At 40.8% G+C, this 27,064-nt stretch overlaps 1 protein-coding gene and 1 long non-coding RNA gene across 3 annotated transcripts in view; one reads left to right on the top strand and one right to left on the bottom strand.

Annotated features, from left to right (window-relative positions):
- The window catches only part of septin9b (septin 9b), a 163,710-nt gene that overhangs the window by 22,866 nt on the left and 113,780 nt on the right, over positions 1-27,064 (top strand). Inside the window, exon 1 of one of the 2 annotated variants that reach the window (XM_056246189.1) lies at positions 573-708. The exons of the other annotated variant lie outside the window; for it this stretch is intronic. Coding sequence (XP_056102164.1) covers positions 687-708 — 22 coding nt within the window. The 5' untranslated portion in view covers positions 573-686. Of the gene's footprint in view, positions 1-572; positions 709-27,064 lie in introns of those variants that run through there. 2 annotated transcript variants of the gene reach the window in all.
- On the bottom strand, positions 12,802-13,141 carry LOC130081215 (uncharacterized). Its single transcript, XR_008806706.1, has 2 exons — positions 13,060-13,141; positions 12,802-12,841 (listed from the first exon to the last, which is right to left on the bottom strand). It is a non-coding gene; the product is annotated as an uncharacterized LOC130081215 (long non-coding RNA).

The following is a 27,064-nucleotide window of genomic DNA, read 5'->3' as shown; positions in this document are numbered from 1 at the left end:
CCTTTATGCTAACAAAAATAGGGTACAGATAGTTGCATCATTTCAATAATGTAATGAAATAGTAAATTCATGTTGCTTCAGCTGTATCAAAATCAGACTTCTCTTGTTTGCTTTCATGGTGAGAGCATGAGGCTGTTTATACAGTCACATGGCTTATACCCATCTCAGAGACACAATAAGGCTTCAGTGTCAAAGGAGGTCAAAAGAAAGACAAAAGAAGATCGAATGAAGCCATATGATCAGCACATGTCAGTGCAGTTCCATTGGAAGCACTTGTCAATTAAACACTTTGAACTATTTTAAGATCTGTATTGGGGAAGGAAAATAGAGGAAAGAAAGAAAGAAAGAAAGAAAGAAAGAAAGAAAGAAAGAAAGAAAGAAAGAAAGAAAGAAAGAAAGAAAGAAAGAAAGAAAGAAAATATTTCAAAGAAAGAAAGAAAAAGAAATGAAGAGTGAAAGAAAGAAAGAAAGAACAAAGTGAGTGGACAGAGAGAGAGAGAGAGAGAGAGAGAGAGAGAGAGAGAGAGAGAGAGAGAGAGAGAGAGAGAGAGAGAGAGAGAGAGAGAGAGAGAGAGAGAGAGAATGACTAAACTCTCGGAAAAACCAAAAGGGGAAGTCTGCAAATAAAGGGAGAGGAGGAGAAACACTAGAAACCACATGTGGCTGTTAGGAACCATAATCCAGCTATGGAGCGAGACAGAATTGCTGGTAAGTAAATCTTTCTTGCTCTTTCAGAATGTTGGTAAATCTTTTTGAAATTCACCCTTTACTTTTATTTTGTCTTTAGAGAGATGTATAGAAAGTACTGTTTTTGTAATTTTACACTTTGTGCAGGTTTGTCAGTTGGTGATCTGGCACAGTTGTGACACTCACTACTCTCAGTTTCTTCTCAGTTTGATTCAATCAGTTTAGAAGTACAGTTGGTCCGAATAAACTGTACTGTGCCATTTGTGTCTATCTAGTTGCCTATTTATCTATCTACTTATCTATATATCTAAGTGCATTATGTTCGTTATGTATCATTATGTTTGGTCTATGTTGATTGTGCTTTTCATTTTATAAGGAAGACACATGACCATGGGTGTGATTTCATCAATAAGGAAGTGGAACCTGATTTTAGTTTCTGCTTTTTGAGTTTTCTCATTCTACTTATTTCACTCTGCATTTTAAGTATTTATTATTTTTTCAATACTGTCGTTAAACACAGTTCATTGATGAACTGATTGGCATAATTGTTCAATGTGAAGGAGAACAATATAGAAGTATACTTTTGTTGAATGTGGACAACTCCCTAGTAAATTTCACTAAGTTACTAGAGTATGTGTGTGAGAGTGACGCAGTGAGAAGGTTTACCTTACTCAGCAGAATCTCCCAAAAGGATTGTGTCAGTATCACACCGCAGAGCAGCTGTGCAGGGAGAGGTTTGCTGTGTGGCATGCCTCAAATCTTTGGAGCTCCTGTAACATCAGCTGTTAGTGGGCAATGCCACACGCCTTGCACACACCCTGATACAGTATATTGTTTTGTATTTTTTCATCCATTCTTTTTGCACACCATAACGCTCTGTCTTTGTATGGTTGATCAGAATGTCATCTAAAACTGAGAATTACAAATATTTGTTTGTATGTGTTTCAAAATCAAAGGACTAACATTGTAGAATTGTATTGAATTTGGTCTGCTATGCAGTTTATCAGGTAACCACAGAGGGGCGTTGGAGCTTTTCTGCACCCGGAAATTATATATACTGTAGATTTAAATATAACTTTTGTTTGTGGTGAAAATGATGACAAGGAAATTGATGGAGTCTGTGAAAGTGTGTTTGTGTTTGTAACTGCCTCACATTTTTTTAGTTAAGTTTGTTACTGTTTTTGGTTCCTACCTGAAAATAATAGGAGATCGTAGAGGCAGAACTAATTAGCGCCAATCCTGTGTTCCGCATGTAATTAAAAAGGGCACAACACCTGAAGTGAAGCGCTAAAAACATAGCATGGCAAGAGCTCTCCAAACTAAGTAAATATTAAGAATATAAACATATCTGGACGTATATTATCTGAGGAGAAAGAAGACAAGGAAGAAGACTAATTTTTAGCCCCTCTTAAGTAGAAAGCAGCCTACGAGTTCTCACTGTAGCTCCCTCCAGTAGTCAACACGAAGCACGAGCTCTGTCTCTTTTGTATCCGGTTTTCTGTGATATATTTCATGTGCATAGCTTGTGTTAACTAGTGTGTAGCGGCACAATCTGAATTCAAGACATACATACATGCCATTTATTTATAGTATCCTTTTATTGTTTGCTCTTTTTCCACCCAGTTCTCACGGGTTGACATGATATGTTGGATAAATAAAACCCCATTTTTTAAACAAGACCTCGTGCTTCGTGTTGACTACTGGAGGGAGCTACAGGTTTAAAAGGTACTCATACAGTATGTGTGTAAAGCTGTTTGTGTTGTGGTGGAGTGTGTGTGTGTGTCTGTTATCAGGGATGGGAACAGATTTCTGAACTGTAAGTTCAGCTTTAACAAGGAAGTTGTGGGCAGAGCTACTTCCTGGTTCTGCGTATCCATTGGTTTGCCCATGTTGCCTTGGCAATTAACAAACCGGATTGTTTTGAAAGTGATATGTCGCAGAATTCTATAACTTTTTGACCCTTGAGTCTCCTCTCAGAGCTCAGACACAAGATTATGTTACTTGTCAACACTTAAGCATAGTTAAGATAACAAGCACACAGAGAGAAACACTGCTCATGTGTCACGTGTAGATTACACTCTATAGCAGAGAAAGCTTGTTGTGCCAATGCAATTTTAACAAATCATATATGTGCCTAAAGTGGACTATCAAAGTAAAGTCTTAGATATATTGTAACAAGGTTCGTTGATAAGGGAAGAAGGAGGTGGGAACCGGCGGAGTAAGTTCGATATAAACATTTAATCCAAAAATAACCAAACAACAAAACCAAAGTCAAGCGGCAGCCCCCCATGGACGATTGCCATATATAAGCATAAAACAACAACATAGAATCCAGGCCTGGTCCTCTCTCATCCTTCACTGTCACTCCTCCTCTTATCATTCCGGAGCTCCTACCTGGGACTTTAGATGGCACGAGTGCTCGCTCCATTCCCACGGCTCTTGCCCCCGCCCTGCTTAACACATACACCCATTGCCCTTCACGGGCCGGGGGGCAGCACCGAGACTGCACTCTAATCCATCACAGCAGCCAAAACATCTGGGGGTAAAGATAGATTAGGCGAGAGAAAATGAGACGGAAGTATGAGGAGGGATAGAGGCGAGAGAGGGGAGAGAGCAAAAAGGAAAAAAGTCATGTGATGCCTGCCAGTGTCGCTGGATACCCCTCGGTGGACGGCCCTCTGACTCCTCCACCCCCTGGTGTACGGCGACAGCTCCTCCAGCTTCGGTCACCCAGCAGTGAGCCCCTCGTTCCCTGCACCTCCCCATCATGGTGGACGGCCTCAGGCAAACGGCAGCAACTCCTCCGTCCCCTCTCAGCTCTCAGATGGCAGCCGGCCATCCACAACCCAGGCAGACGGCAGCGAGTTGATCCGTCCCACCGGCTAGTTACTCCAGCCCACCGCCTCGAGCATTCATTGCGGTAGACTCTGCACAGCTCTGCTCGATGGCATCGCGGATTTCCCACAATGGGGAGGGCTCTTTTTTAGCGTGTTTTTCTCCTTCCTCCTGGGTTTCAGCACCAATGTAACAAAGGTTCAAGTTCAGGGAAGAAGGAGGCGGGAACCAGCAAACATTCAACATAAAACTTTAATCACACAATATAAAAAATAACAAAATAACCCTCACGGACGACTGCTGCATATAAATATAATAAAACACAACATAAATGTCCCAGGTCTGGTCCTCTCTCCCATCCTTCACTGTCGTCACTCCTCCTTTTATCCTTCCGGAGCTCCTCCGTGGGACTCTAGCAGTGCAGTAGCACTCGCACCACCGGCCTTGCACCGTTTCCCCTGCACTGCTTGCCACACACACACACACACACACATATATATATATATATATATATATATATACAGGTAACACTTTATTTCAATATTCCACTTTACACATTTAACTAAATACACAGTTCTGTCATGAAACTCTTGAAATACGCAGCCAGTGACCAATATCACTATGCATTATTGCATGGTCTGCTTTTAATTCCTAAATGAGCAACCACATACAAATATTTTAAAATCATGCATCATGTTTAACAGTCCTGACTTTGACGCAGGAGTGAATTACTGAACATTTAAGCAGCTTGTGTTTATACAACAGCAGCAAGCGGTCTATGTAGTTGCTGTGAGCATACAGCGACTAAGCATTGCTGACATGAGAACACGTTAAAGTGAAATAGATATACATGTTCGCACATATACACTCACCTAAAGGATTATTAGGAACACCATACTAATACTGTGGTTGACCCCCTTTCACCTTCAGAACTGCCTTAATTCTACGTGGCATTGATTCAACAAGGTGCTGAAAGCATTCTTTAGAAATGTTGGCCCATATTGATAGGATAGCATCATGCAGTTGATGGAGATTTGTGGGATGCACATCCAGGGCACGAAGCTACTGTTCCACCACATCCCAAAGATGCTCTATTGGGTTGAGATCTGGTGACTTTGGTGGCCATTTTAGTACAGTGAACTCATTGTCATGTTCAAGAAACCAATTTGAAATGATTCGAGCTTTGTGACATGGTGCATTATCCTGCTGGAAGTAGCCATCAGAGGATGGGTACATGGAGGCCATAAAGAGATGGACATGGTCAGAAACAATGCTCAGGTAGGCCGTGGCATTTAAACGATGCCCAATTGGCACTAAGGGGCCTAAAGTGTGCCAAGAAAACATCCCCCACACCATTACACCACCACCAGCAGCCTGCACAGTGGTAACAAGGCATGATGGATCCATGTTCTCATTCTGTTTACGCCAAATTCTGACTCTACCATCTGAATGTCTCAACAGAAATCGAGACTCATCAGACCAGGCAACATTTTTCCAGTTTTCAACTGTCCAATTTTGGTGAGCTCTTGCAAATTGTAGCCTCTTTTTCCTATTTGTAGTGGAGATGAATGGTACCCGGTGGGGTCTTCTGCTGTTGTAGCCCATCCGCCTCAAGGTTGTGCGTGTTGTGGCTTTACAAATGCTTTGCTGCATACCTCGGTTGTAACGAATGGTTATTTCAGTCAAAGTTGCTCTTCTATCAGCTTGAATCAGTTGGCCCATTCTCCTCTGACTTCTAGAATCAACAAGGCATTTTCGCCCACAGGACTGCCGCATACTGGATGTTTTTCCCTTTTCACACCATTCTTTGTAAACCCTAGATAGGTGGTTCAATCCCCGGTTCCACCTGACCAAGTGTCGAGGTGTCCATGAGCAAGACACCTAACCCCAGCTCCTCCCGACGAGCTGGATGGCGCCTTGCATGGCTGACACCGCCGTCGGTGTATAAATGAGTGAGTGAATGGGTGAATGTGAGGCAATATGTAAAGCGCTTTGGTGGCCATTGGGTCTGTGAAAGCGCTATATAAATGCAGTCCATTTACCATTTACCAAGCTTGAGCCGTATTGGCTCAGGCACACATAGCTAGTTTAGGTCATTAGTTAGATACATCTAAAGGTTGGCACCAGGTACACATTGCTAAAACACTAGTTAAATAAATCTGGACTTCGCTAACCCAGATACACATAAGTCAAGCCAATAAATTTAAGGTATCTAGGTGACCAGGTACACACACTAGCTTTAACCCTCTAGGCGCCACGGTCGAGTTTACTCGACGAGATGCGGCTCTGAATAAAACGGCCGATTTTGTCAAATTGGGTGTCAAATTTCGTTCGTCCTCCCTTCCACTGGATGGCAGACATGTCATACTTCATCCCCAAATCAAAAAAACGTCATGTTTCTATACAAAATGTTCGAATTAGAGCGCATTGAATCAGTGCGATCAAAAGCGGAGCTAGTGTGCGAGTGAGGCATGTTATCAGATCCTCTCCGCAATCGCGGCGACAGTATTGTGGTGGAGACTTTGTCTAATGCCACTGGGTATGTTAGACGAGGTCGGAGTATTCATAGGAGAGTTAGGAGACAACGTGGAGGCAGGGTCAGGAGTCGCAATGACAATGACAGCAGTCCGAGCTGTGCACACTCGGCGCGCTCGCGCGAGGCAGATCTGGGCGCGATGCTCGTATCATCTCACTCATGATCTGTGCCTTGCCGTGGCGAGTGAGCGTTTGAACTAAACAGGTCGTGTCTACTTGTGTTTGTATGTCATATGAATAAAATATATTTGCCCCATACATGGAATCAGAGTGCCTACTGTATTTAGTAAATGGAAAATCTCTACAGCAAAAGGCCAATCACTACATGCATTCGGTTTGTTTCTACCATTTATTAGTAATGATTTACACAGTTTGTTTACTACTTACTATATACCTGAGCATTCAGTATTGTGCAATATAGCATACAGAAGGTGATGGACATTTTGGGGGAAAAGAAGTGCTGCATTTTATCATTTAAACATGTGACTTTTCATGAAAATTCTATAATACAAGATATGACCACCATATGACGTCATAATATGCAAATTCGATGGGAAAATGTAATCCCTACATAAACTTTGGGTCTTCCTTAATATTTCTCTAATTTACAGAAAGTCTCTATCTTTTATCACTTTTAAGATATAGCCTTTAGAAATTATGATGTCAAAATCGAACGTTTTAGGAAAAAACCTCTGGCGCCTAAAGGGTTAATCCATGATGCCAAAAAAAAAAAAAAAAACTGGAACATCCTATAAAATGGTAGATAGGGCTAACGTAAGGTAGTATCATGCATGCTATTTGTACAGCAGCAGCATGTCTTACATGCTCACAGCAGCATGTCTATGTATGTATTGGCAGCAGCAAGTCTCCATACTTGCTCTGCAGCAGTGACAGCAGAAAAAATCAACAGCAGCAGCAACAACAGTAGCAGCAGCAGCATAGCAGATCTATTCCACTAAGACCAAATACATTAACATTGTCATGTCCATTCTCATGCTAAACTCTCTGAGAACAGAACAGAACTAAAATTAACTTTGCAACTGTATGTCAACTACAAGTCATTGGAGTATTAGTAAACTGCTTAACCCTTTAGGCGCCAGAGGTTTTTTCCTAAAACGTTCGATTTTGACATCATAATTTCTAAAGGCTATATCTTAAAAGTGATAAAAGATAGAGACTTTCTGTAAATTAGAGAAATATTAAGGAAGACCCAAAGTTTATGTAGGGATTACATTTTCCCATCGAATTTGCATATTATGACATCATATGGTGGTCATATCTTGTATTATAGAATTTTCATGAAAAGTCACATGTTTAAATGATAAAATGCAGCACTTCTTTTCCCCCAAAATGTCCATCACCTTCTGTATGCTATATTGCACAATACTGAATGCTCAGGTATATAGTAAGTAGTAAACAAACTGTGTAAATCATTACTAATAAATGGTAGAAACAAACCGAATGCATGTAGTGATTGGCCTTTTGCTGTAGAGATTTTCCATTTACTAAATACAGTAGGCACTCTGATTCCATGTATGGGGCAAATATATTTTATTCATATGACATACAAACACAAGTAGACACGACCTGTTTAGTTCAAACGCTCACTCGCCACGGCAAGGCACAGATCATGAGTGAGATGATACGAGCAGCGCGCCCAGATCTGCCTCGCGCGAGCACGCCGAGTGTGCACAGCTCGGACTGCTGTCATTGTCATTGCGACTCCTGACCCTGCCTCCACGTTGTCTCCTAACTCTCCTATGAATACTTCGACCTCGTCTAACATACCCAGTGGCATTAGACAAAGTCTCCACCACAATACTGTCGCCGCGATTGCGGAGAGGATCTGATAACATGGCTCACTCGCACACTAGCTCCGCTTTTGATCGCACTGATTCAATGCGCTCTAATTCGAACATTTTGTATAGAAACATGACGTTTTTTTGATTTGGGGATGAAGTATGACATGTCTGCCATCCAGTGGAAGGGAGGACGAACGAAATTTGACACCCAATTTGACAAAATCGGCCGTTTTATTCAGAGCCGCATCTCTTCGAGTAAACTCGACCGTGGCGCCTAGAGGGTTAATATCTGCTTACACTTTATTGTGTTGGTCCCCCATAGACATTCAAACTATAAGTAACAGAGTAAGCATGCAAACTTATTCTGATAACTCAAAACCTAACCTACTAATACTCTAATGAGAGTTGGTTGACATTTAGTTGCAAATTATTGAGAGTTAGTTGACATGTAATTGCAAAGTTACTTATAGTTAGTACTTATAGTTACTCTAAAGTGGACTATTGACATAAAGTGTAGAGTACTTATTAAGTAATATACTTAGAATAACAAAGAATATACTTAAATGTGAACTGAATGTAATGTGTTCGGCACTTCATTGCATGTTAATTGCAATTAAATGAAAATGTATTCAAGATTAAAATGATATTAAATGCATAACTTTAGAGTGCTTTTGACCCACTTAAGTAGAGCCTAAATACATAGTTTTATGTAATTTCATAATTTTGTTTTTTTATTGTCTTTGAAATACTGTATATTGACGATTATTTATGGGAAACTAAATTATACTTTAATGCAAATTCTACTGAAACTTGTATATAATATATTTAATTGCAATTATCAATTTGTAATGATAAAGTTGCTGTTCAGTACATTTAAAATACAGTATACTAACTTTAATATTTAAATTGAAATTTGATATTGAATAACACACGACAGTTACAGTTATAATCAAGTACTTTACATGTCATAAAATCAGTGTACATGATTATAATAACAATGATTTAAAATGTGCTTTAAAGTAAATTTAACATTATTACAAAGCGAACTTTTTAAAGGTCTACTTAACTGTTAAGAAACAATGATTGTGAACTCTCTTTAAGGACACTTTAGTGCCCTTTTATTTAATTAATTAATATAATATAATATAATCTGCAAGTACAGTTTTTAAGAAAGTTACTTTTAAGATTTGAAGTACACTATAAATGCACGTTCAGTACAGTTAAGCACACTTATTTTTCACAGCGGTGTGTATGAACACACAGTAAGTAAATTTGTGTGTATTTTTCAGTCAATGACCTAGTTTCAATGATACATATATGGTGTGTTCACAGGCAGCATCTGTGGACACATTTTGAATCACTTTGAAAGTAACTGCACAATCACTCATCCAGCAGTTTAATCACATGGTTGTGTAATTTCTACAGCCTTTAAAGTGAACATCCTGCGTTCAGTGACCTCCAAACCGGACCCCCAAGTAGCGGTCTTGTTCCATTAAAAGTGGCGTATGGGATATCCTGAATGACTCATGACCTTACACGTGTACACAGACACATACATAAACCAACATAATATCAGTAATTATTACTCTGCTATTTTATAACAGAAAACTCAGTCTTACCTTTCAGAAACACTGGTGTTTAAGGGCTTTGAATAGCCACAGCTTTGGAACAGAGATTCAGAGAAAGAGTAGCATAGAATTAGTTTATCTCAGTACCACCGCCCATACAATAACACTGTAAAAATAGTCACTTTAAATGTACAAGGGAGTTCAAGGTTGTTTGTGTGTGTATGAACAGTATGTGCATGCACAAAAGCAATACTATAGTATAACTACAGTATTTTAAGTGTTTTTGTATGTCAGACCTAATAAAACTCTTATAAAAAAATACCAGCCCGTTCTCATCCTTTGGCGTCATACATGTGACGCTTTGTACATATCGTCGAAATCTTACGCACATGGCATCCTTTAGCATCAATATGAGACGCAGAACCCAAGGCGTCATACAGGTGACGCTCGTCTTAATCCGACGCACATGGCATCGTTTAGCGTCAATATGAGACGCAGATCCCAAGGCGTCATAACCGTACCCTACCCCAGACCTAAACCTACCCATAACAGTGCGTGTTATATTGACGCTAAAGGATGCCATGTGCGTAAGATTTCGACGAAATGTCATATGGCGTCACCTATATGACGCCAAAGGATGAGAATGCGTTGAAAATACAGACGGGCTGAAGGAAAATGCAAATTCACTCTCCACAATAGGTGGAGCTTTTGGAAAAGCAGATATACCCCAGGACCAAAGCTGCATTACTTTTTGTTTCTGACACCTGCTTGTCACAGAGAAGAAAGAAAGTCAAACTGTATACATGTTTAACCCCAATCTGGGGTGCATCTCGCTGCTCAACTACCATAGTGCAATGCATGTCGGAGAAATTAACTAGTTGCCACTGTTTTCTGAAACCAGAATAACCTGGTCACTTCGTCATCATTTAAATGTTAGTATAAAAATATAGGACTGTCGTTAATGATTTCATATGCAGGTGGTGCAGTAATAACTTGTGCTAATTAATCGATTCAATTAATGACAGATTATTATTGTTCATTTACACAAAGCCAGTCATATTTTAAGGGGTCGTTTACACAACACCGTTTTCAACAAAAAATTGAAAACTTTTTATGCTAAATTACAAAAACACAAATTTGTGAAAACAGTGACATCATGAGCATGCTTATTAAGTGTTCAGTCTATAGACGCATAGTTTTTCTTAGTGACCTCACCAACTACACCAACTACTGGCCTGGCATTCATAATACAGCATTTTTTTATTGTTTTCGCAGATACGTGTGTGTGTGCGGGGATTATTTTGACAACGTTGTCATCTGAATGCAAAAAACACAGGAAACTTTTCTGTTTTAGTACATCGGTGCCATGTAAACATACCCTAAATCATGTTTACATGCAGTATAATTTGCATACACTTTAATCCCGATTTATTCAGTCAGCAGCTTTCTCCACAATGTATTTTCTGGCATCTGGCATCTGGCATCTGAGGACTACTTCATTATTTTTGATCCCTGTCATTTTGCTTTATTTGATGTGTTTAATTGCGGGTTATCCCTCTCAAGTCATACTCTGGGGCTACCTTTTAAACTTAAGCACATGCACACTCTTTTAAAGTGGCGGTGATTGTTGTTGGCATGCTACAGTAAAATAGATTGAAATGTAGACCTATATGCTGAAAGAAACTGAAAGAAAAATATGGAATGTAGGCCTACTGCAGCTTGCTTATCCAAGTGTATAATGTATGTAAGTCCAACAATCTGAGGTGCGTTTCCAAGCTTCGTCGTTACAAACATAGTTCAACGATTCAGCAATAATTCCCTTTTGAGGGAACTCCACACTGCATAGGCTAATTTGCTGACGCAATGGGGAACCAGAGCTGTGTCCGAAACCGCTCACTCGTTCACTCATTTACTAATCCCTATATAGTGTATGGCATTTGAGTGCACTATATCTGCAAGGAGTGAACGAAATGAAGTGAGTGAATTCGGACCCTGACGTAGGTTACACTGTGCGTCGGAGAGCTGGAGCTGTCGCAGAAACGGCTTTGTCACACGTAGTGATAAAACTACTTTTATCTTACATGTTACTTACTTTATAAAATAATATTAATAAAAATAACAATCATAATGACATTATTTTGTAATTATATATACCTCTGTGCCAGCTTTGTAGTTTCATCGATTGAAATTGTTAGAAACTCTCACGCTCACAGATGACGTGGTCATTGAGTGCCCTCAGGTGACCCTTATGATTACATTTGAATTAATACGCTAGATTAACGAATATTTTTTAATCATCCACCAAATTATCATCTCTTCCTTACAATTTAATGAGTTAACAACAATGCCACAAATTATTAAAACACCTGGCTCTTAGTCTTAGTAAAACACATTAAATTGAGTTAATATATTTTAATACAAATAATATAAATTAATCTATATAATATTGTCTCCATATTGTAATATGTTTTATTCAAGTAATGATTAATAAAAAAAGGTAGAATAAAATCCCTAAAACTAGCATGAAATAAATATTAAAGCAGAAATAAGAAAGCTGTAAAGAAATCTCTGTCTCCCGCACTTTCACGCGTGCTCAGTCCTCTCCGCGCATTGGATTGTGGGAAATAGTGCTTCAGCAAGTTAAGAGCTGGACTCGATGTGCACTCGAATTCAGAGAAGATTGTGCGTATAAAGTAGTAAACAAATGTAGGGAATAATGTCATTCACTCAGAATTCGGACACCACTACAAAATGGCAGACACCCGATATTGTGCACTATATACAGTCCGTCCAGAAAAACGCTGAGTTTTTTTGTGATTGTTGCGGGCAAAAATCCTTGATTATGCGGCCCGTTTTCTTTAAAAATGCGATGGAATATGCGCGATATTTATGCAATTTTATGCGATGAAATTGCGGGAACTTGCAAAAACTGCGGGAACTTGCAAAAACTGCGGGAACTTGCAAAAACTGCGGGAACTTGCAAAAACTGCGGTTTGATGAAAAAGAGAAAAAAAAGTGATTCCCCCAACACCCTGTTCTCACTAGGCTACTACTTTAATGTAAAGAGTCATTTCTTATTACTTCCTATGATAAGCAAGCAAAGTGCTGGGAATATTTAATTTCTCATCTTGTTTTATTTCAGACTGTAACGAGTGGAAATAAGGTGTGGCCCCTTTAAGAGCTGCGCGCTCCCTGTTGAACTGTCTGCAGTAACGTTATTATATTGTATGTGCCATGCGCCTCTAACACCCCATGTGTGTGGGTAATTTCTGTTTGATGCTACTTCTTTTATCTTATTTTGTTTATTAAGTAACGATGTGTACGGTAGAACGTGTGACACACAGTTATACGAGTTCGATTTGGGAATAAAGTGCGAGTTGTGAGATGTCAATCGCCTCTGTGAGTCTGTCTGGCCTCTGCAATAACTTCAGCTGTGACCTATCCCTATTTTTCTTCCCGACACAACGCGTTACAAGACCTTAATAAACACATCAAACTTACAAAACATTGATGAGTCAAAGAAGTTCTGTAGCTTCACAAAAGGAATATGCTACAACTTCTGTAAAAATGAATAAATGAAATATAAAAAAATAAAGTGTGCTCCTGTTTTACAGCTTTTCGATGATGTTCACGTCACGTGATTACGTCACTTCATAACGTTCCCATGGCAACAGGGGGAAATGGCTGCTCTTGTGTGACGCAAACGCAACTTTTAGTTTGTTTGTCAGGAGTTAGTTGCGCACGAAGCGTGAGATTGTCCATGGCTGTTCAGACGAGAGATATCTACCAGGTCATAAGTCTCCAGCTCCGGTGAGCCTTCCCGGACCTGCACACGGAGGTGGCACCCTTACTCTGCTTGCATAGTTCCTTCAAGTTTGAGTTATGCGAATATTGAGGTAGTGTTTTAGTGGGGTTAGCTCCTCCAAAGTCTTCTGTTCCTTCTCTGGGAACAAGTTCTTGAAGAGATGAGCAGAAGGTGACCATGGCTGCTCGAGTTGTAGGGGGAAGAGACGCCCCAGGGCTGTGCTCTCCGAGTGGAGCTGGCAAGTGAATAGATAGTGTCACCTGTCGCCCTTCTCTTATTCCGAGGAATAGGGGTTAAGCTAGGGCTTATGCTCCCTTTTTAATAGCATTTTATATATATATTTATATATATTTTTTTTTTTAAATAGAGCTATATGGATAAAGTTTGAGGTGGATGAGTTTGTCTACTTTTTATTTGTCACCTTCCCCAGTTTTTCGACTGAGGTTTTTGAGCAAGGCTGCGCTCCCGAAGTTGGCGTTTGCGTTTCAGAACGTCCCCGAGGCCGCGGGTGTCGTTACATCATTGCATACAAAAGAAGTCCCATTTCATTGGCTAGGCGCCAACCAATAAAACAACTGAGTGCACTGAGTTTGCAAGTGCACAAGTTAGTTATGCATCAGATATATCACGAAAACAGTTTCAAAAGTCAAGACGCAAAGTTTTAAATTGCAGTGACTGATATGAGAAGTTGCAAGTGCCTAATTGAGGTTGTACTGTGAATGTGAATGAAAGAATAAGTGCAACTATGTACAACAAGTTTGTGTCTGTCATTGTATGTTTGTGAATAATATTTTAAACATTCGTGACTACTTGATCATAATACAGGTTTATGACTATTGTCTGCAAGTGCAAATCTCATCATTCAACTTCAGATTTTTATTTTACAGTTCCCTTTCGAGGGAACTCGCACTGCGTTGACGACACCATGGGGAACGCCCCTTAGCGTAACACGTCTGAAGCATGAATGAAACTAATCCAATCCTACACGGAAGCTACATACACGGAAGCTACAAAGGGACGCCTGCACACAACAGCGTTAGCTTACGCTCTTCAGCAAGTGCTCTCTGTTGTGTGAATCGTCTATTTGGTGTTGTTTGTGAAATATATATTGTGAAATGGCAAGCGAGCAGTTTAAAAAGTGTGTGCATCCCTGCCCTCATTTTATCACGGGTGGTGACACAAATGATATGTGTGTGTACTGCTCCCGCCTGGCTGTATTTCATGAAGCCGGCCAGGCTCGCGCTCCCCGCGGTTCGCGGCTCAGATTGCGGGGCTCGCAGAGAGAGTTAGCAGAGGAGATCGAGACTGCTTTCAATGTCCTCGTCTGATAGCTCAGATCCCTTCACTCCCCGTGCGGAAGCCCGCCTCGTAGCTTCTTCCGCTTGGGTTGAGAGCCCGGTGCTGCAGCTCAGCGTCGCGGCGTGGGGTCGCACGTACCATTTCAATCTGCACTGGTGTATGAGGAGGTTGTGATGCGTGTTGTGGCCAAACTTAACATCAGTTGGCCACAAGAGAGGCAGGAAGCGCAGGCTACAAGCAAGCTTGGGGCTAAGAGGCGTTCCCCATAGTGTCGTCATCGACGCAGTGTCTCGTTCCCTTCTCAGGGAACAAGAGTTACAGTCGTAACCTGAGATGTTTTTCACATTGGAGCTTTGAGTGTAAATTTTACAGTACAAGTATGAATATTTGTTGTACAAGTTCTCAAATTCACATCTACATGCTCTTGAGTTTTGCTACTCTTTTACCTTCATACCCCTCCTTGTTTGAAGCATGCTCCAATAAACGTATTTTTTTGGAAAACTAGAATAATTTTCTGTGATCTCTAGCGATCACTTTAAAACTTCACTATCCATATTATGTACACAACCACTCAAAAGTTTTGGATCTGTAAAATGTTTTATTTTTTTTAAAAGAAATCTCTTCTGCTCACCAAGGCTGCATTTATTTGATTACGAATAAAAACAGTAATATTGTGAAATATTATTACAATTTAAAACAGCTGTTTTCTATGTGAATATATAGTAAAGTGTAATTTATTCCTGTGAGCAAAGCTGAATGAATCAGCTTAATCAAGCTGAACGAATCAGCTGAATGAAATAAATCAATACTATTATTCATCAAGGATGAATTATATTGATCAAAAGTTACAGTAAAGACATTTATAATGTTACAAAAGATTCTATTTCAAATAAATGCTGTTCTTTCTATTCATCAAAGACAAAATTGTACACAACTGTTTTCAACATTGATATTAATAATGAATGTTTTTTGAGCATCAAATCCGCATTTTAGAATGATTTCTTAAGGATCATGTGACACTGAAGACTGGAGTAATGATTCTGAAAATTCAGCTTTGATCACAGGAATAAATTACATTTTAAAATATCTTAAAATAGAAAACAGTTATTTTAAAGGGGTCATTTAATGCCATTTTTGTACAAGTTAATATGAATGTTTAGGGTCTAAATGAAAACTTTGTAATATACTTTTATTAAAAAATCTCATTAGTATTTTAAGAAAACACTAATTTTACCTGGTCAAAAACAGCTCTGTTTTCAGCACGCCGTTTCAGTGCATATGCCTTTAAATGATAATGAGCTTATCTCACCCCGCCCCTCTGTTCTGTGGGGCGCACAACGCACATGGAGTGTTGCCTTGACAACAGTTGAGGGTATATTTTGGAGAAAGAATGGCAGCGGGAGTCTCTGAGGACACATCTGTGCAACCGTATCAGTTTGAACCGGAGTCGGACCCGGAACAAGATGACGGCCGCAAAGAAGTTCGACAATTAAGGCTCGAACAGGACGTTTCTGAATGGTTGGTTAATGTAATGTCACTTTGATCTATTTTTGTATGCACTGGCAGCAGGGTAGAGTAGTGAGGTACGAACGCTATGTGTTTACTGATGTATAACTTACGTTAGTTCATTGACAGATTGACGTTACAACTAATGGTCATGAAAAACTTTTTTTCGCGATTTGCAAAGATTAATATTTAGGTTAATAATACTTTACACTTACTTCTTCTGGAGGTGCAGAGGGAACATAAATAGTTGGTACCGATTCTTTTTTCAGGAGCAGCTTCTTAGCAAAACCAGCTCATACTTACCCTCGTTTATAAGGCAGTCTGGTATGAAATGATTCGCGCAAACATGAATATTCCCTTCGAAAACAAAACTCAGCCACTGCGTTCGGATTTAGGAACATCAAAATGACTGCTGTGTTCGTTATTACACCCAAGAACAGAACACCACAATCGCTTAGACGCCATTCTGCTCCAGCGTATCAACAATAGCGGACTATGATGTCATTGGCAGCTCGCTCAGTGCGGGTCTGTGTTGAAACACTGCTGTCAATCAACAATCGTGGGAGGGGCGTCCGACCGTGTGACATCACACGGTCGAACGGCTCGATTTGAGACGGGAAAACATATAAGGAGATTAAAACAAAAACACTGGATGGATTTTTATCATTATATGTTGGTTGTGTACACTACAGGCACTGCTAACACACACATTTCAGTACAATCAACTTGTAAAAGTGCATGTACCATTATATGACCCCTTTAAATTGTCATAATATTTAACAATATTAGTGTTGTTGTTTTTTTCTCAAATAAATGCAGCCTTGGTGAGCAGAAGAGACTTCTCAGAAAAAACCCTACCGATTCAAAACTTTTGCAGCAGTGTAGTATGTGCAAAGTTTGTATTATTGCATCCCAAATCTTAGTATGTTGAATGAATGTGTCCCCTATGGGTTTTTAAATTCTGGTGAATTTTCCAAATGTGCTTCCATACATGCTTTTTGGCCAAGTACTGCCCATAACCCTTTTGGTTTCACAATGTACTCTGATCTTTTATCTAGGCAAAATTTTTATTATTATATTTTTTCTTTAAATTATGGCCTGTTTTCTGTTGGCTCCTGATTGACACCATATTCCCTTCACTAAGCCCTTTTCTGAGGAGTAGGACAAATGAAAGCTGATGCCTCTTTAGTTCTATGAAGGAACTGGAAATATAAGTCTATCTATCTTAATGTAGGGTCTGCCCTAAAGCTGTCGTAAGCCTTGACACAGAGGCCCTTGTTAGAAAGCCAAGAAAAATAAAGCTTCAGTGAAGGTTGGCTGCTTTAACATATGCTGGCCTGGTTCTGAATCTAATGATTGTGTGCTGCATGCTCAAAAGAGAGACTGGGGGACTTCAGGTCATATGATTTCAAAAGTTGAACTTTTTACCATCTAGATGTGTTTAGTTATATGTTAGTCAAACTATCTAATTGCCGGTTTATTTATTTTTTATCTTACATCTGCTTGGTGTCTAAGTATGGTGGGCTTCACAAGTTAGCACGGTCAAACTAACAGAGCTTTGAATTGGTTTAGGAGCAGTTGCTTCTGAGAACAGTAGATTTTAATGGAAATGTTTTGCCTGGAGTAAGAGCTTACGTATCCATGAACAACTACAGTACAGGCTGTCATACACACTGCTCTGGCATGGATTTCCTTTTTGCAGATCCTATTTTTTCTTCTGATTTTTACTTTAATTCCAGGTGCGTGGGATGGACAAACTGAGTGCTCCCATAATCCCTGAAAAGCATTCTGGCTTTTCTTCAGAAACTGAAGCCAAAAAGAGCTCATGGGCTATGCTCAACTCAGCCAAACAGCTGTAGATACAGCATCAAATGTCACTCCATATAACTTTTAAAAGCATATTGTTTTAGTACACAAACAGCTGTCGGAGCTGGTTTCTGAAAGGCTGGTCAGTGGGTTGTGCATCACTTTTTTTATTTGTTTTTTACAAGTTTTATTTGAAAGCTAACCTCAAGAAAATTAGGTAATAGTCAAATGTGAATATAATTGTGTAAATGGGTGTTACTTCAGGTAAGGGCACTTTTGAACCCATGGCCTTTTAAAAACTAAACTTCCTTAAAACACACTTTTCACACTCTCACTCATTTATTTAAAGCTGCAGTCCGCAGTTTTTCCTCTTTGTCGCCATCTCTGTTCGAAATCTGCAATCGCAGTCATTCGCGGAATTATCAACTTTACGTGAGTTGTACTTCGACACGACACAGCGCGGATGAACACAATGTTTGAGGAGAGTGTGCAGCTGTCAGTCACCGCGCCGGTGTGGATACTGGCATTAAGAATCACAGATTATTCTTTTTGGAAGTATGACCAACATAATAATTTTCACCGGAAAATGTCATCTGAACAAGTAAGTAACATCCACTTTTGTTCTGGTTCTGACATTGCAGTAAATCGTGCTGATTAAATCTAAAAATCGCATATCATATCACGCAAAACAGTGCAAATTATACTTTGTTCTCAAATTGTTAATATTAACAACGTCAGCATTGCGTGACTACATGTAATGTCCTTCCGATATGTATCCTTGTTTTCGCATTGGTCCGGTTGCAGTCTCTTTTTTTCTGTAAATTAGCCACTCCGAAGTCCGAACGAAGTCTTTTGCATTTTACAACGGGTGAATCTCTAGTTGTCACTGGCGATTGTCGTTTGAACCTTTCTGGATCCGGCATCAAATTGATAAGTTTAATTATATCAAGTGCTGTGAGAAAAGGCTATAAATCTCCACCTCCAACATCCTCACACGCAATATAGCCTACTAGCCGAGACTCCTTCTTTATGTGTACAGATGTGACGTAATGACGCAAAGACATGCTCGAATCTCCCGCAGAAATCCACCAGTACCACTGGAATTAAAAACATTATTACAAGCTTACCGATTTGAATCGAGCTAAGGCAAGCAGATAGTTTTGGACACTGGCTGGTTATGTATTTTCTCAAATATGTTTTTGGATAATTTTTAACCCCAAAAAAGCTACAGACCGCAGCTTTAATTTGTCTACTAACAATGTTAACAATGCATCACATCTTAATTATGTCTCATTTTTTAACCCACATGACCAAATGTCATTTGGAGTTTTTTACTCACTCTTGATTAGATTATATATACTTAATAATATTAAACTGCCTTTCAAAAGTTTGGGATCAGTAAGATTTTTTAAAAGAAGTCTGTTCTGCTCACCAAGGCTACATTTATTTGATCCAAAATACAGTAAAAACTGTCATGTGAAATATTATTACAATTTAAAACAACTGTGTTCTATTTGAACTGTTTTCAGTTTGGGCTGAGTGACATTACAATGAAATAATTTGCCATACATAATATGCAGTATATGTTGTGTTGTTGCATGCTTTATTAATTACTGTTTGCGTGCTGAGTGTGAGAAACTTATAAGGGATTTTCTAAGCACTGTGAATATTGCTGGCACTCTGGGAAAGATTGTCTCTGGAATATCTGGCCCAACTTTACAGAGATTGTGTTTTTTCCCAAGTCATAAAGAACTAGGTGGTGGGATTTTGAATCCAGGGTCAGAGTGGTTTGGACATGCATGTGATCTCTTTTAGACTGTAAGGTTTATTTTGACCATATTCACATATCCAGATTTGATTATAAAACATATACTGGAAGTGAACAAGATACTTAAATGAGCAGTTCAGATTTTATTAAATTGTTAAAGTTTTTGACAGTCTGCTATTAAGTTTAATATCAAGCTGTTGGTGAGAGAAAATTATACTGTCTTTCAGCAAATCTTGTGTTTAACCATTTATTCAGATGCCATTACATTAAAAGGTCAAAATAAATGTCACACAAGTGTTTTAGCTATGTTTTCCATCATTATAAAAATGTGAAGTATTTTATAGTTTTCCATTCAAAGATTTGATTCCTCTAAATAGGGAATATAAGACGAGGGGCCAGATTTACTAAACCGGGCAAATTAGAGTGAGAGCACAATTCCAAAAAAGCACCGATTTGAATGGAAAGTTACGTGTGATTCCATGATCTACTGACGACGAGCAAATTAAATAACACAGACGGAGGCGGATCATTTCCATGATGACCAACGTAATCTAGCTTGAGCAGTGCAAATGCATATACAAGCGCTGTAAGCGCTGCTTACCGCTGCAAACTTTTCTACACCATCAACCCATCAGATAACCCACCTGTTACTGAAGTACAGTGACCTACTGTGGATCCCCCGTCAGGTCCATTTCTGCTGGTTCCTGAAACTGCTATCCAAAAGACGTTTTTCCTTCGCTGTGCTATGGTCTTCCTGGCCTCCTGTCACCATTATGGAATTAGTTAACCGAGCTAGGATGCTAACAACTGCTTGCTGCCCCTCGGCTACAACTTTCATCAATAGAACTCATGAGTCTTAGCTCTAATACATCTCCGAGTTGCCTTGAGGTGATACAATCTTGCTGTTATCCATCGTGCTGACATCCTGGTCAAAGAGATCCCAGTGAATACTACCTCCTTTGAGTGTGTTCACTTCATGTTGACTGAGGCCCCATCCACACTACTGCGTTTTAGTTTAGAAACGGATAATTAAAACGAATACGATGTCCGTCCACACCAGCGTTTTAGCTGCGTATTAGAATTGATCTCCGTCCACATTAAAACGACTGAAAACGCGGATCACGTGACCTTTCACCAACACTGGGCATGCGCGTGCCGGTGTAAACACAACTTCATTGATAAAATTATCCCACCATGCTCTGGGTTAACCCCAAACCGACGCTCCATGTACGGTCAACGCCGCCGCTGCACCCGGGAATTGTCACAGATCGCTCGAATAATAGCTTGACTCCGGCGCATGTAGGCAGTTATAGCGTTGTAAAATGCAGAATTTACTTGTACAACAGCTGCTAGCAAAGATATACGCCATGACTGATGACACCCAATCATAGAGCCGAGCGTGAGCCTATACTACGTCATCGTTTCTAAAGTTCTCCGTTTTGACCCGTCTACACTAAAACGCCCTCCGGAGATTCAAAACGAAAAACGGGTCGGCAGCGTTTCTAAACTTCTCCGTTTTGGGTCTCCGTTTTTGCCGTTTTAGTGTGGACGGGAGGTGCAAACGTAGCAAAAGGTCTCCGTTTTTAAACGAAAACGGAGTAGTGTGGACGGGGCCTGAGTCCACGCAGCTACAGGTTGTCCTAATCTCCCCCCCAAAGCCTCTGCCTGCTTCCTATTTGAGCTCACTGAACTGCTTGCCACTGTTTGCCCGAAATCCCCATCTACTATCCTGCTGGGTGATTTTAACATTCATGTGGATTCCAGTAGTTGTTCTCTTGCTACTGATTTTCTATCACTGCTGGACTGCTTCAATTTTACACAACACATACATGGCCCCACACATGACAAAGGGCATACCCTGGACCTGGTGTGCTGTGCTGGCATAACCCTCTCCCACCTGCAGTGCACTGACCTGGCTGTCTCTGACCACTATGCCATCCTATTCTTCCCTGTGCCTCTCACAAAGCAGTGCACCAAACGGCCCATCACGTTCAGGAACATCAAACGGGTGTGTACTTCCACACTATCTGACTCTCTAGCAACCCACCTCCCCACCCACCACCCCTACCAAACAGTTGATGGCATGGTGGAACATTACAACCGTACCCTCTCTCCTAGCCAGGACTTTGTAGCTCCTCTCACCACGCGTTACGTGTCGTTCTCTTGTCCTTCCCCCTGGTTGACCCCTGAGCTCCACAGAATAAAGACCATAGGACGTAGGCTCGAGAGAGAAGATACAGAAAATCCAGCCTCACTGTCCATCGTGAAGCATTTAAAGAACACATCACAAACTACAAAGAAGCCCTTTCTCAGGCAAAAACAAGGTATTATTCCACACTCATCAGTAACCAACAAAAACACCCCAAATTGCTTTTCTCCATGATCAACCTTCTTCTTCACCCACCTGATGCCGCTAAACCTTCAGATGCAGCTGACCTTTGCTCCGGGTTCCTGGATTTTTTCCAGCAGAAAGTGGACACCATCCACCGGCAGCTCCAGTCTCCTGGGCTCTCCCCCTGCCCACACTGCCCCAAAAGGATTCTCACCACTCAGCTGCCCGCTCACCTCAGTGCTGCCTATCCGCCTTCTCTCCACTGGATGCCGACCAAGTAACAAAACTGGCCATCTCATTCAAGACTTCAACCAGCAGTCTTGACCCAATGCCTACCACCCTGGTCAAGGCCTGTCTGCCCATCCTCTGCCACCCAATGGAAAACATCTCTTGCCTCTGGTGTGGTTTTAAAATGTTTTAAAATGTTGGCAGTCATCCCCACTCTCAAAAAGCCAGGCTCAGACCCAGACGACCCGAACAACTATCGTCCAATCTCCACCCTCCCTTTCCTCAGCAAAATCCTGGAAAGAGCAGTGGCTGCCCAGCTTCAACATCACATGTCCCACCATGAGCTCTTCGAACCCCTCCAATCTCTGGGGCCAGTTGCATAAACTGCTAAGACTAGTCTTACAAGTTAGTCATCAGGTTTTTTTCTTTAAGACTGTTCACAACTTTTTTAAGTCGGTAAAACGGAGATTGGTCTAATTTGATGGAAAAAAGTAAGACTGATTGCCCCTTGACTAACCACTAGTTGGTCATATTAGTACTTAAGTCACAGTCTTAACATAATGGCTATGTTTATGCAACCAGCCCCTGGTTTCAGAACCCACCATAGCACTGAGACCACCCTTATCAAAATCACTAATGACCTCCTGCTTTCTGCTGACAATGGCCTCATCACCATCCTCATCCTCCTTGACCTATCTGCAGCTTTTGATACAGTTTCCCATACCATACTGATACAGTTTCCCATACCATACTTCTTCACCGCCTCTCTGAGCTCATCAGCCTCAGTGGCACAGCACTGTCCTGGTTCCGGTCCTACCTCACAGACCGGAAACAATTCATTATCCTAAATGGCTCCAACTCGGATTCAGCACATGGCGTGCCTCAGGGCTCTGTGCTTTGTCCTCTGCTGTTCACCATTTACATACTACCCCTAGGTCATATTATCTGTAAACATGGACTCAACTTCCACTGCTATGCCGATGACACTAAACTTTATATCAGCACAAACCCCTCCTCCCAGCTCCCACCCATACAACTTGCCAACTGCCTGCAGGAACTCAAATCATGGATGACCACAAACCTACTCAAACTCAACAGTAATAAGACTCATGGTGGTGGCCCCTGCACCACTGCTCAGGTAAGTTGGAGATCTGGCCTTGGTTGTGGATGGCTGCTCCATTTCCCCATCTCCTGAGGTGCGCAACCTAGGCGTCATCCTAGACTCCACTCTCTCCTTCCGGTCCCACATCAAAAACATCACCAAGTCCGCCTTTTACCACCTCAGAAACATCTCATGACTCCGGCCTTCCCTCACACATTCAGTAACTGAGACATTCATCCATGCCTTCATCACCTCCCGTCTGGATTACTGCAATGGTGTCCTGTCTGGACTGCCCACCAAGGCCCTTAGCAGACTCCAGTATGTTCAGAACTATGCTGCCAGGGTTCTAACCCACACAAAGCCCTGGCAGCATATCACTCCCATTCTCCAACAGCTCCACTGGTTGCCAGTCAAGTCACGCATCACCTACAAGATCCTCCTGCTCACTTACAAATCTCTCCATGGACTCTCACCAAAATACCTCACAGATCTCCTCCACCCCTGGACTCAGTCACGTTCCCTGTGGTCTTCTGACAAGGACCTGCTGGACACCCCCCGCAACAGGTTACGGACTTTTGGGGACAGGGCTTTCTCTGCCAATGCTCCCACACTCTGGAACAGTCTAACCCTCCACGTCCGCTCTGCCCCATCCCTGCCCATGTTCAAAATGCAAGGCAAGGCAAGGCAAGGCAAGTTTATTTATATAGCACATTTCATACACAATGGTAATTCAAAGTAACCTGGCCCTAGCCAGATGAATTTCGCTCCGCCTAGCTTCACTCATCCATCTGGAACCGATCCATTGAAATGGCGTTTCAGAAGGCTGGGCCTTATCAAAAATCCTTGCATATGATTGGATAAGCCACTTGTCTGTCATCTTTATCGACGTGCTATTTCAACCACTCACACCGAAGCCAACCCGTGACGCTGATGAGAGCGATGGGGTGCTGCACTAGTCCCATTTCCTTAACTACCAGAGGAGCCATTTGGTAGATCAAGCTCTTGCCAACTCCGGTCGGGAGAAGGGCGAAAACATCGTTTCCACCAACAAAAGCCTTAAGAGCCGTTCTCTGATGTTCTTTTAATGAAACAATATTAGGTAGATTGGACAACACGGATGAAATAGCAGCATCAATGTTAACGCTTGCTTCCTCGATGCGAGCCGCCATTGTTGTCTGAATCAAAACAGTCTCACGGTCGCTTCTCCACTACGTCACATCTATGAAACTCCCGCCCTGCGTCCTGATTGGCTAAACCATAAAGTTGGTTGGAGAAATCCCTCTCAATGGAAGAGGTTCCAGATGGATGTGAGTGAAGCTAGGCGGAGCGAAATTCATCTGGCTAGGGCCAGGTTAAATTCAAAGTGCTTTACATAGGAGAAAATAAAATAATCAAAACAAATAAGAATAATTAAAACAGTTTAGAATAAAAATAAAATAAAGTACAGTAAAAACAGTCGGACGAACAGTGGCACAGTGCTCATTCAGTAAATGCATAGCTAAACAGATGTGTTTTGAGTCTGGATTTGAATGTGACTACTGTAGGAGCACATCTGATCTCTTCTGGAAGCTGGTTCCAGCTGCGGCTGGCATAATAGCTAAAAGCGGACTCACCATGCTTAGAGTGAACCCTTGGTATTTCTAGCTGATGTGATCCTAATGATCTGAGTGATCTGTTTGGTTTATATTCAGTGAGCATATCTGCAATATATTGAGGTCCTAGGCCATTGAATGATTTATATACCAGTAATAATACTTTAAAATCAATCCTAAATGTAACTGGGAGCCAGTGTAAAGACCTGAGGACTGGTGTGATATGTTCATATTTTCTGGTCCTGCTCAGAATCCTGGCAGCAGCGTTCTGTATGAGCTGCAACTGTCTTATGGTCTTTTTAGGAAGGCCAGTGAGGAGTCCATTACAATAATCCACCCTGCTGGTGATGAAAGCATGCACAAGTTTCTCTAAGTCTTGACTGGAAACAAAGCATCTAATTCTTGCAATATTTTTCAAATGATAGTATGCTGATTTAGTAATTGCTTTGACATGACTACTGAAACTAAGGTCTGACTCTAGAGACACACCACGATTCCTGACTTGATTTTTAGTTGTTAGACCCCTAGAGTCAAGATATGCATTCACCTGAAATTCATCTTTGTTTCCAAACGCAATGACTTCAGTTTTGTCTTTGTTTAACTGAAGAAAGTTTTGGCACATCCAACCGTTTACTTCATCAATGCATTGGCACAGGGAGTCAATGGGGCTGTAGTCGTTAGGCGATAGGGCTAAGTAGAGCTGTGTGTCGTCTGCATAGCTGTGGTAAGAGATTCGGTTCTTTCTCATTATTTGGCTCATTGGGAGCATATACAGGTTGAACAGGAGTGGTGCAAGAATTGAGCCTTGGGGGACTTCGCATGTCATGGATGTCCACTCAGACTTATGGTCTCCTATACTCACATAATAACCTCTCCCTTCTAAGTATGACCTGAACCATTTTAGGACTATCCCAGAAAGCCCCACCCAGTTTTCCAGCCTGTCAAGAAGTATGTTGTGATCGACAGTGTCAAATGCAGCACTGAGGTCGAGTAGTACCAGCACTGATAATTTGCCTGTATCAGTATTTAAGCGAATATCGTTTATTATCTTTATGAGAGCTGTCTCTGTGCTGTGATGCGATCGGAAACCAGATTGAAAATTGTCAAAGTATCCATTCAAGCTTAAGAATTTGTTCAGCTGATTGAAGACAACTTTTTCAATGATCTTGCCTATGAAAGGAAAATTTGAGATCGGTCTATAATTGCTTAAGATGCAAGGTCTATAATTGCTTAAGATGGTCTTATCCAGATTGCTCTTTTTCAGGAGGGGCTTGACAACTGCAGTTTTCAGGGAGTTTGGAAAACTCCCAGAGAAAAGTGAGGCATTTACCACTTCTAGGAGATCTGCTTCTAAGCTGTTTAACACACTTTTGAAAAAAGATGTGGGAAGTGCGTCAAGGGTGCAGGGTGATGTTTTAAGGTGCTGTACGGTTTCTTCCAAAATTTTGCCATCAATTTCTTCGAAAACAGACATAGTAACTACTTTCTCAGGTAGTGGTCTGATCTGTTTGACCCCAGCGCAACTCAAGGATGAGCTGATCACCTTTCTGATATTATTGATTTTCTCAGAGAAGTAAGAAGCAAACTCACTGCACTTGCTGTCTGAGAGCATTTCACTGGAAATCTGGCTTGGGGGGTTTGTCAGTCTCTCTACAGCAGGGGTTCTCAAAGTTTTGATAGGTGAGGGCCAATTTAGGAACCCAACATTGAACTGAGGGCCGCCAAAGTGGCGGGGGAGAAAACGAAGAAAAAAAAACTGAAAAGAAAATCCCATTTGAAATTATTTTAATGACCAGGTTGCATCTCTACAGTTTACATTAGTTGCAATAAACACATTTTAATTCATAACTGAGGCTAAACCTGGCAAAACTTGTGAAAATTTTGGGGGGGAGAGAAAGAAACTTTTAAAATAGAAGCTTACCAAACAAGTCATCATCATCATTCATTTCTATCATTGCTTGTCAGTCGCGTTTCCATTATTGCAGATTTGCATATTATTATCTATCTTTATTAACCCGTAACTGAAAAACGAAAAATGAACGGTTGTTGTCTTTTTAAAACGCAAAGTTGAACAAATTTTTAATTTCTTCACCAACTGTTGCGCAAAAAAAGTAAATATCGACAGACTTTTTCAGATTTTTGTTTAAATGACTTTTTGCCCCTTTATTAAACATTTTAAATATTCACAAATTAATATGG

The sequence above is a fragment of the Rhinichthys klamathensis genome, unplaced genomic scaffold (assembly GCF_029890125.1).
Source record: "Rhinichthys klamathensis goyatoka isolate OS25496 unplaced genomic scaffold, OSU_Roscu_1.1 h1tg000036l_1, whole genome shotgun sequence".
Taxonomy (NCBI): Eukaryota; Metazoa; Chordata; class Actinopteri; order Cypriniformes; family Leuciscidae; genus Rhinichthys; species Rhinichthys klamathensis.
Note: the sequence above shows the minus strand (reverse complement) of the source record. Positions and strands in the feature narration are given on the sequence as shown.